Source organism: Salmo salar, chromosome ssa03 (assembly GCF_905237065.1).
Source record: "Salmo salar chromosome ssa03, Ssal_v3.1, whole genome shotgun sequence".
NCBI lineage: Eukaryota > Metazoa > Chordata > Actinopteri > Salmoniformes > Salmonidae > Salmo > Salmo salar.
The window spans coordinates 29,124,879-29,136,485 of record NC_059444.1 but is presented as its reverse complement, the minus strand read 5'-3'; the positions used below and the strand labels follow the sequence as shown (position 1 = coordinate 29,136,485).

The window sequence follows — 11,607 nt, the reverse complement described above, 5'->3', positions numbered from 1 at the left end:
CTACCAATTAAATGGGGCACTAGTTGGCCGCCTCCTGGCTCCTTCCTGGTCCTCTTCCTCTGTGGTGAAAATGTTTATGAGAGCGGGAGAGTAAACAGTGTTCCCCTCGGCACTGATGACCTGAAGGAACTGGGCCTGACCGTCCTGACCAGAACCTCCGCTCACCGTCTCCATGGGAACGGAGAATGACAGGTACCCCGGGGGGTCACCTGGCCGGACCACAGCAGACCTCGACCCGGTCTGCATCGCGGTCGGAATGCTACGAACAATCTTGCCTGGGGACACAGGAAGAAGTTGGGGATGCATGAAGAAGTTGGGGATGCTGATCTCCTGGTTGTGGACGGTTGGAGGCTGGGGTAGAGAAGGAGGAGGGAGGGTGGAGGACTGTGCCCTGTGTGTGAAGGCCCTTCTTGGGCTCATTAGGAAGGGTGGTGGCTGGGGCTGTTTGGGTTGGCCACTCCAAGACTGGGTGTCAGATTTCTGAGGGGAAGGGGACCTCTCAGCCAGTAACACATGTCCAGCCCCAAAGTTGCGAATATAAGCACTACCATTGTACGGAGGCTGGGAGATAACTTTAGCGGACAGTGTGCCCTCCTCTGTCTCATTGGCCAAGTGGTAGAGTGTCCAGACCTGATTGGTGTAATTCTCGCGGGCAGGCTGAGCATGAGGAGTGACGCGTCCTGCTCCAATAGGAACGCTCTGTGAGGGCTCGCCATGATGATCTAATATGAGAATAGAATGCAACATCAAAAGTGAACATCCTCATTTCCACAAATATATTGGAGGGGGAAAAATCCCCTAATATCTTCAATGCACACAAAATATGATTGAACAATTATTAAAGATGAATTATTGTATTCTGAGGATAAATTTACCTGGACTAGTCTGCACACCCTGTGAACGTGTGTTTTGAGTTCTATTGTTTTGAGGCCCAACAACATTGGCTGGAGAAGCTCCTAGATAAACTTCAAGTCCCAGGGTCCCCTGCTGCACTTCTATAGGGTAGGCACTCACCTCTTCACAAAGGCGGATTGCAGTTTGTGAAACCTGTGTGCTGTTGTCCAATACTCCTATGCGATTAGGAAGAAAAATGTTTAGAAAATAGTCTGGTTTCTGTTAATAATATTTCAGAAAGTTGATATTTACCTGATGCATGAGATGTTTGCGTTTCTGCTGTTCTCCTCACAATCTCCTCTCTACTGGGTATCCTCCCTGAGGACTCTCTGTGTATTGTCTTCATTGCAGCAGTGTCAGAGGGAAATTTTGCTATGATGTCACTCACTGACGTATTCACCTGGTCAGACTCCATATCTAAAACCTCAAGACGAAACCCTGCAGTCATGGATGGGCTGTACAAAACTGCCACATCAGAAAGGACGCTTGTCTTAGATGTCTGTGGATATATTCTGAAAGAAACTCTGTGAGTTGTGTGACTCTCTGGTGCCTCTGCTGTTCTCGCTACACTCTCTTCTCTGTGTGCTGCTTCCACTGTTGCTGCAGGAGGAATCCTGCAAACAGAAGCAGTTGAAGACACCAGTGGCTCCTCCATTGATGGTGCCGATGGAATCCTGGCCAGACTGGATTGAGGAGAAGTTCTGGGAGACATTCTAGGAGAAACTCTGGGAGATGTGTGTATCTCTGCTGTTCTCCTCACACTCTCCTCTCTACTGGGTATCCTGACTGAGGACACTCTGTGTGCTGCATCCACTAGTTTTGTTTCAGAGAAAGCTCTTCCTGGTAAACAGCTTTCAGAATATCTTATGATTGTTTCAGAAGGAGCTCTTTCTGATAAACTACTTTTTGAAGATCTTCTTGAAACTGCTGGTGACATTCTTCCAACAGAAGTAGATGGAGAAACCAGTAGCTCCTCCATTGATGGTGCAGATGGAATTCTGGACAGACTGGATTGTAGAGAAACTCTTTGAGAGGAGATGTGGGAGATGATGGGAGATGTGGGTCTGTCCATTGATGGCGCAAAGGGAATCCTAGGCAGACTGAATTGTGGGGAAATATCTGTACCAGACAGAGATTCACCAACATGAGCTGTGGATAGAGACACAAAACTAAGCACATACTGTTTACATTTCACCTTACAAGTTTTGCCCATGTTTACCCCACAACAATCTTATTAGTAGACCTTTCTGCAGAGTACGGATGACAATTGTACCTGATATGAGAGAGGTTTGTGGAGAAACTCTTTGCGAAGATCTAGGAAACACTCTGGGAGATGTGTGTCTCTCTGGTGTCTCTGCTGTTCTCCTCACACTCTCCTCTCTACTGGGTATCCTGACTGAGGACACTCTGTGTGCTGCATCCACTAGTTTTGTTTCAGAGAAAGGTCTTCCTGATAAACCCCTTCCAGAATATCTTACGGAAGACACTGCTGGTGAAAGTCTACCAACAGAAGCAGTTGGAGACATCCATGGCTCCTCCATTGTTGGTGCAGAGGAAATCCTGGTCAGACTGGACTGTGGAGAAACTCGAGGAGAAAGTCTGGGAGACGTGTGTCTGTCTGGTGTCTCTGGTCTCGTTACTTCTTTTTCAGAGAAAGCTCTTCTTGTTAAACCACTTCCAGTATATCTTGCAGACACTACTGGTGAAAGTCTACCAACTGAAGTAGATGGAGTCTCCTTCTTCTCCAGTGATGGTAATTCGTAAGCCTCCACCACAAGTTCCTCACCAACAGATGGAGAAAGATGCAATTCTCCCACAGATGAATCTCTGTAGAAAACTGTCACATCAGAAACAACACCTGTAAACGACGTCTGTGGAGAAACACTGGGAGATGTGTCTCTCTCTGGTGTCTCTGCTGTTCTCATCACACTCTCCTCTCTACTGGGTATTGTTACCAAGAACCCTCTGTGTGCTCCATCCACTGCTGTTTCAGAGGGAGCTCCTTTTAAGCCTAATAAGTCACTTTCAGAACCGGCTGGTGACCAATGAGAATACAATGGAGACGTCATAAGCTCCTCCATTGACAGTGTTTCGTTGTCTATCTGAGCTGGTTCTGTTGCACCATCCCTGAGAGACACAGAGGGAACCCTGGCAAGACTGAACTTAGATGACAAGCCTGTAGCTGTTGGAGTAACATCAACATGAGTTGTGAAAAGACAGACCAGATTGAAGTATTCTGTGGTATTTCACAATTCATTTTGCCCATAATACTGACATAAACTAACTTGAATGAAATATAAGGTTGTTAAAACTTTACCTGAGCTCACAGATGTTTGTGGAGAAACCCTAGGAGAAACTCTGGAAGATGTGTCTCTCCCTACTACTGTTTCAGAAGGGACTCTTTCTGCCATGTCTCTTTGTGAACATCTAGCAGACACTGTTTGTGAAATACCTCCAACAGCAGCTGGAGGCCCTGGTAGTTCTGCCATTGATGCTTTATACATCTCCTCCATATACATCACTTCTCTAGAAGCTGATTCTGCTGTTCTTTCACCAATAGAGGAAATCCTGTCCAGACTAGATTTAGGTGAAATGTCTGTACCTCTCATAGATTCACCAACATGAGCTAGAGATGGGGAGACAAAGTAAAAATTAGAACAATATTTTAAACTTCCCACTTTTACCCGAAAAGGTGATATGGACCTTATTAACGCAGCAATCTTAATGTATTTAATAAATCATTAATTACTTTACCTGACATTAAAGATGTCTGTGGAGAAACTTTTGGAGAGGTGTGTTTCTCTGGTATCTCTGCTCCCACTACTGCTGCTTCGAAACAAGTTCTTCCAGACATGTCATTTGAGGAACATCTAGCAGACACTGCTGGTGAAATGCCGACCACAGCAGCAGTTGAAGACACAATCTGCTCCACTGATGGTGCTGTATAAATATCCTCCACATTAGCGATGACTTCCATAGAGACGGACTCTGCTGCACCATCACTGAGAGACACAGAGGGGACCCTAGACAAGCTGGACTTAGATGACAAGCGTGTAGCTGTTGGAGAAACAAATATCACCATGAGTTGAGGAAAGACAGATTTTTTATTTTTTTAGTATGTTGTGATGTTACACTGACATTTTCTTAAACATTTTTTACCAGAAATAGTAACATGGACCTCATTAGAAGTATATCGTAGAGATTGGATGACTACTGTACCTGACACTGAAGATGTCTGTGGAGATACTCTGGGAGATGAGTGTCTCTCTGGTGTCTCTGCTGTTCTCCTCACACTCTCCTCTTTACTGGGTATCGTGACTGAGGACACTCTGTGTGCTGCATCAACTAGTTCTGTTTCAGAGAAGGCTCTTCCTGATAAACCACTTTCAGAATATTTTACCCCCTCCACTGCTGTTTCTGAGGGAGCTCTTTCTGCAAAACTCCCTCTTGAAGATCTTGCAGACACTGCTGTTGAAATCCCAACAACAGAAACAGTTGGTAATACCAATAGCTCATCCATTGATGGTGCAGAGGGGATCACTCTGGGCTTTGTTGTTTCAGAGGAAGCTCTTTCTAGTAAGTCACTAGCAGAACATCTTGCAGACACTGCTGGTGACACGCCATCACTGAGATATACAGAGGGAATCCTGGCCAGACTGGATGGAGGTGACAAGTCTTTAGCCTTCAGTGATTCTTCAGAATGCGCTATGGACAGAGACAAAATAAATGATGTTAAATAAAGTCGTTGACGTTGTTCCTCTAACAACATTTTTAAAAATGAAGTATTATGGAATATTGGGCCTGGAAGTTACCTTGAGAGGAAGTGAGACATACCTGACACAAATGAAGTCTGTGGAGATACACTGAGAGATGTGTGTCTCTCTGAAGCCTCTGCTCCCGCTACTGATGTTTCAGAGGGAGCTCTTTCTGATACATCATTGGCCAACACCGCTGGTGAAATCCCACCCTCAAAGACTAATGCAGTTGGTGACTCTGATAACTCCTCCATTGATGGCGCTGCTGCTCCCAAAACTGCTGTTTCAGAGGGAACTCGTTCTGATTCGTCACTGGCAGAACACCTCGCAGTCACTGCTGGTGAAATCTCCCTCACAGAGATTGCTTCACTCTCTACTGCTGTTTCAGAGTGAGATCCTTCAGTGACATCACCTTCTGAGCATCTTGCCAAGGCAGTAGAGAATCCTTCAGTGACATCACCTTCTGAGCATCTTGCCGAGGCAGTAGAGAATTCCTCCACAGCTGAAGGCGAGTAAGAGAGATCATCATAAGAAAGTACGTTTAGAGACTGAGACACAACCACAGGGTCAGATGGGGCCATTTCAGAGATCTCCCTCCTTGAGCATTGTAATTGTTTGTTTACAATCTCTAAAGTCTTGAAGGCTACTTTATCAACGATGGATTTTGATGTCTGTAGAAGCTCCTCCCAGGCTAACTCTATGCTGGGTGAAGAAATAGGTGAGATCTCTTCGAAGGGGTTGAATTTGACTGCTTTCTTCACTGGAGCAGAGGGAATGGTGATTACACACCAGTCCTCTTTTTCAAACATCACTGGGCACTCTATAAAACAGACATTTATTTTCAAATCAACAGAAGATACAGCGATATAGAAAAGCTGTAATGCATATGTGACTATGTTCCTTTTAGAACTGTGATATAGAGACATTTTACTCTGGGCGGCAGGTAACCTAGTGATTAAGCACATTGGGCCAGTAATCGAAAGGTTGCTGGTTCAAATCCCGAGCCGGCTAGGTGAAAAATCTGTTGATCTGCCCTTGAGCAAGGCACTTAACCCTAATTGCTCCTGTAAGTTGCTCTGGATAAGAGCATCTGCTAAATGACTCAAATGTAAATGTATTCTGTTACCTGACACTGAAGATGCATGTGGAGATACTGAGAAAGTGTGTCTCTCTGGTGTCTCTGCTGTTCTCCTCACACTCTCCTCTCTACTGGGTATCCTGACTGAGGACACTCTGTGTGCTGCATCCACTAGTTCTGTTTCAGAGAAAGCTCTTCCTGATAAAGCCCTTCCAGAATGTCTTGCAGCAGTCACTAATGCCGAAGCCCTGCCAACAGAAGCAGTCGGAGGCACCAGTAGCTCCTCCACATTACTGAAGACTTCTCTTGAAGTTGATTCAGCTGCTCTCTCATCTACAGAGGCAGAGGAGAGCCTGGCCAGACTGGATTTAGGTGAAATTGTTAATTCTTTCCCTCTCTCACTGCGAGGTGCAGAAGGAACCCTGGTCAGGCTGGAGATGGATGATTTGTCTGTACCCTTCAGAGATTCATCAGAATGAGCTGTGAGGATAGAGGATGCAATGGCAAAGGTTTTAAACATTACTATGTATCTTGTCATATATTGTCCCTAAACAGTTTGTGCCAAACTGGCAATACATTTTTGAGTATAGATTAATATCATACCTGACAGAAGAGAATATACTCTGGGAGATGTGTGTCTCTCTGGTGTCTCTGGTGTTCTCCCTACACTCTCCTTTCTACAAGGTATCCCGAATGACGACACTATCCATGCTGCTCTGGCTCCCACTATCTCCGAGGAGGATACTTTCTCTGTAAGTTCAATGGTAGATCTTATCTGATCAGTTTCTTCCTGCTGCAAAGCTGCAGCTGAAGCCACTTCCCCAAAGGATGGAGAGCCAGACAATACATTCTCCAGTAAGAATTCTTTGCTGCTTTTTGAAATCACTTGATCCACTTTTTCCTCAGCAGCTAAAGAGGTATTACTCCAGGCAGACGGCATGCAAGACAGGCTGTCCATTGAGGGAACTTTGTGGAACACCACCACATCATCAGACATCACCTCTGTTGGGTCATTCACCCAAACCTTATTCCCCTCACCAACCGAAAGAGTCCAGGTCAAACTACCCCTGGAAGATACACCTGAGGATAGACGTCTGTCGCTGTGGAAGACAATGGTCTCCGGAGGATTCTCAGAGTGGACAATGACGGTGTTGTTGGTCGGGGCGCTGTCGGTGCTGATCAGGACCGCAGAGTGGTTGGCCTCCAGTAGACTGTCCCCTGACGGAGATCTCTGGAACACGGCTGACTGCACTGCAGAACCCGGCCCGGCCTGGGCCCCCTCCTCTTCCACAGCTGGGCTGGGTTGATCTCCAAGCTGGGCTGGGCTGGACTGAGCTCCATCTCCAGGGAGGGTTGGGCTGGATTGACCTCCAACGTCATCTCCATTGTGGGTTCCTCCAGGGGGACTGCTCAGCGACTGAGCCTGCTCATCTGGCCCACCCATGGGCTCACTGGAGGGGACATTGGACTCCTGGGTGGATCTTGGGCTGATCCTCTGGCTGACTGACAGTGTCTCCTCAGCCAGGAGGAGCAACATCTGGTCGCAGTGCACAGGTGCAGGCTCTCCGGGTGGATACTGTAGGCCTTGCTGCCTGTGCATTAAGTCTATGGAAGCTTTCCAGTCTTCGACATAATTTGCCTCTATTGAAAAAATAAAAATGTAGGAAATTGTGAGGCATGTGTGCAAGACATTCAACTGTATTAATTTTAAAGCATTTAAAGTCCTTACCACGTATCTCTTGGTACAGATATGTTATATCCTTGGTATCCATCAAAGGATTACCTGAGCAAAAGGAAATACAGTTCATTCCTTGTTCCACTCTAATTAGGTAACGTCAGAATGAACTAGGGGCCTAGCATATAAGAATTCCACATTTATCCCACTGTTTCAATCAATCAATCAGATGTATTTATAAAGCCCTTTTTACATCAGCAGATGTCACAAAGTGCTATACAGAAACCCAGCCTAAAACCCCAAACAACAAGCAATGCAGATGTAGAATCACAGTGGCTAGGAAAAACTCCCTAGAAAGGCAGGAACCTAGGAAGAAACCTAGAGAGGAACCAGGCTCAAAAGTTATTAGGGTCTACAAAAAAAAAGCTGGGCTACTTTTTTAAACATTGACTACTTTTACGTGTTTGTAAACATACTGTAGGCATCTACATTAGTCCACATGTTAAAGGGGCAATATTCAGTTGCTACATATGAGGCGACAGTACATAATGTCACCTTTTATTTGAGGGTATTTTCATACATATGTTTTACCATTTAGAAATGTACAGTAAATGTACTTTATGTATGGGTAACTGCCAAAATAATGGAAACACTTGAGTAAATAAGGAATACAAAGTAGACTGAACAAAAATATAAACACATGTAAAGTGTTGTTCCAATGTTTCATGAGCTGAAATAAAAGATCTCAGAAATTATCCATGTGCACAAAAATCTTATTTCTCTCAAATTTTGTGCACACATTTGTTTGCATCCTTGTTAGTGAGTATTTCTCATTTGCCAAGACAGGTGTGGCATATTAAGAAGCTGATTAAACAGCATGATCATTACACAGGGGCACCTTGTGCTGGGGACAAAAGGCCACTCTAAAATGTTGTCACACAACACAATGCCACAGTTTTGAGGGAGAGTGCAACTGGCATGCTGACTGCAGGAATGTCCACCAGAGCTGTTGCCAGAGAATTGAATGTTCATTTCTCTTCCATAAGCTGCCTCCAACATAATTTTAGAGAATTTGACAGTACGTCCAACCAACACTCCATCACTCTCCTTCTTGGTCAAATAGCCCTTACACAGCCTGGAGGTGTGTTGGGTCATTGTCCTGTTCAAATAATGAATTATAGTCCCACTAAGTGCAAACCAGATGGGATGGCGTATCCCTGCAGAATGCTGTGGTAGCCATGTTGGTTAAGTGTGCCTTGAATTCTAAATAAATCACAGACAGTGTCACAAACCACCATCACACCTCCTCCTCCATGCTTCACGGTGGGAACCACACATGCAGAGATCATCCATTCACCAACTCTGCGTCTCACAAAGACACGGCGGTTGGAACCAAAAATCTCAAATTTGGACAGATTTCCACCGGTCTAATGTCCATTGCTCGTGTTTCTTGGCCCAAGCAAGTCTCTTCTTATTGGTGTCCTTTAGTAGTGGTTTCTTTGCAGCAATTCAACCATTAAGGCCTGATTCACACAGTCTCCTCTGAACAGTTGATGTTGAATGTGTCTGTTACTTGAACTTTGTGAAGCATTTATTTGGGCTGCAAATTCTGAGGAGCAGTTAACTCTAATGAACTTATCCTCTGCAGCAGAGGTAACTCTGGGTCTTCCTTTTCTGTGGCGGTCCTCATGAGAGCCAGTTTCATCATAGCGCTTAATTCTTGAAATGTTCAAGATTGACTGACCTTCATGTCTTAAAGTAATGATGGACTGCTGTTTCTCCTTGTTTATTTGAGCTGTTGTTGCTATAAAATGGACTTGGTCTTTTACCAAATAGGGCTATGTTCTGTATACCACCCCTACCTTGTCACAACACAGCTGATTGGCTCAAACGCATTAAGAAGGAAAGAAATTCCACAAATTAACTTTTGACAAGGCACACCTGTTAATTGAAATGCATTCCAGATGACTACCTCATGAAGCTGGTTGAGAGAATGCCAAGAGTGTGCAAAGCTGTCATCAAAGCAAATGTTGGCTACTTTGAAGAATCTCAAATATAATATATATTTTCACTTGTTTAACACGTTTTTGGTTGCTACATGATTCGATATGTGTTATTTCATAGTTTATTCTACATTATAGAAAATAGTAAAAACAAAGAAAAACCCTTGAATGAGTAGATGTGTCCAAACTTTTGACTGGTACTGTATGTTTCTGAAAACTTCTACATTAATGTGGACGCTACCATGATTACGGATAATCATGAATGAATAATGAGTGAGAAAGTTACAGAGGTCTAAATATCATACCCCCCCCAAAAAAAAAAATTGCTAACCTCCCCTGTTATTGTAATGGTGAGAGGTTAGCATGTCTTGGGGGTATGATCTTTGTACCTCTGTAACTTTCTCACTCATCATTACTCACAATTCATTCATGATGATCCACCATACTCATGGTAGCATCCACATTAATGTAGAAGGTTTCTGAGACATATTCTATTCTTATTTACAATAAAAGTTACTCCAACAAAATACATTATTTACCATTCATTTCTATTGGGCACAGCATAATCCCAAACACAGCTAAAACTAACTGCAAATGCATCCAACACGTTTGTAGAGTCACAATCTTGATGTAGACATTGTGTGCTGGGAATATGGGACCAAATACAAAACGTTTTACTACTTTAATACACATATACTGTTCGTGAATTTGTCCAAATACTTATAACACCTTCAAATGGGGGGACTAGATACATAAAGAGCTTTAATTTCGAAACGGTAAAACAGATATGTAGGAAAATACCTTCAAATAAAAGGTGACATTCTGTACTGTACATATTTAAAATATTGAGACAAATAAAAAATTTAGCTTCACTGTCCAAATAAATACTTAGGGGAGTGTATGTACCTATTGATTCTTGAAGAACAATAAATGCCTCATGAGCTTAGTTCAACTGTTGCACTCCATCAGAACGCCATTTCTTTTTACTAGTCAATGTAAAACAAACACTATATAGCCTCAAAACATGGTTTAAACTATACTTTGAATATCATGGCTGGTTAGTCCTTGCATCCATAGCTCTGTTTATGAATTTGAGAGTCGTTACATTTCTCTAGCCCTATCCCTAAGCTTTTGACCGAATAGAGGCTGATTTCCCCTTTAAGTATCAGCAGTACTCACGTTCTCTAAATTCCAGCAGCTCATCGCAATAGGCAGCAATAAATTCCGGTATCTGCCTTGGTCCCTCAATGAGTATGGCTCTGCAAAGACATTCTAGCCAACTCTTCAGCCCGTATGTGATGATGATTGTCAATGGGGGCTTGAAGTGAAGCGTACTCCTAGAAGCCATCTGGAAAAGTACCGTTTATGATTTAGATGCGGGTGTTGTTTACCTGATAATGTGTCATGCATAGCCTACTGTACATTCATGTGTCTACAGCCAGTTGGTTAAGCCTATTATTTATCCTTCACAAGTATAACTAGATATCTATTCAGATTATTCGAAACTGAATCCGATATTTTAGAATAGTAAAAACATAGCCTACAGTACCATTGCAGATGACCTCCTCTTGAGCCAACGAGGACTACAATCAATTTCAAAGCCATGCTGTAAAACGCCGCGGCTTCATGACGTCACAATTCCAGTAACCTAAAGCCTTGGCTAACTTGAAAATGAAAGCAACATTTGCGCATTTTGTGCAGTAGACTAGCTTTAACAAAATATTAGCCGAATCCATTTCAACCATATAACATATTAAAATACATTTTAATTCAAATTGCCACGCCATATCAGCAGCAGCAGCAAAAAAACAAAAAACAAATCATGCCTATGTAATTATGCATAATCACAGCCATTCTTTTCCTGGCACTCTTTCAGCATACAAAACTCACATTTTTAACAACATTCTCTTTCATTTTCAGTTAAAGAGGAGTGAACAATTATTTTTAAAATAAGGTTGAAGGGCTTTGTGTTCAGTCCATGTCTGGGTGTTCTGTAATGAGAAAAATAACTGAAATGTAGCCACCTGAGAAATGTTTATTTTATACTAACTGAGGAACAATATTCTCTGTGTCTTCAATGAAAAAAAAACTTCACTAGCTTAATTATACTACCAATTAACAAAAGCTTCCAGGCCAAATGTAATCAAACTGAAGACTTATCCTCTTATGAATATGCACCAAATATACTGTATTCATGTTTTC

General features: G+C 43.2%; 1 protein-coding gene across 1 annotated transcript; it reads right to left on the bottom strand.

Moving 5' to 3' along the window:
• Window positions 1-11,195, bottom strand: LOC106599644 (uncharacterized). Its single transcript, XM_045716030.1, has 6 exons — window positions 10,955-11,195; window positions 10,585-10,753; window positions 7,457-7,510; window positions 6,614-7,368; window positions 876-1,113; window positions 1-722 (listed from the first exon to the last, which is right to left on the bottom strand). Exons 1-6 carry the CDS (start codon window positions 10,955-10,957, stop codon window positions 1-3), a joined length of 1,941 nt encoding a protein of 646 aa, XP_045571986.1. The 5' UTR covers window positions 10,958-11,195.
• Between the last annotated feature and the right edge of the window lie 412 nt (window positions 11,196-11,607).

Coding starts and splice junctions, on each gene's coding strand:
- LOC106599644 (XM_045716030.1), bottom strand. Junction 7,511..10,584: donor GCTGCTGGAATTTAGAGAAC/GTGAGTACTGCT, acceptor CCTTTTGCTCAG/GTAATCCTTTGATGGATACC. Junction 7,369..7,456: donor TCTGTACCAAGAGATACGTG/GTAAGGACTTTA, acceptor TTTTTTCAATAG/AGGCAAATTATGTCGAAGAC.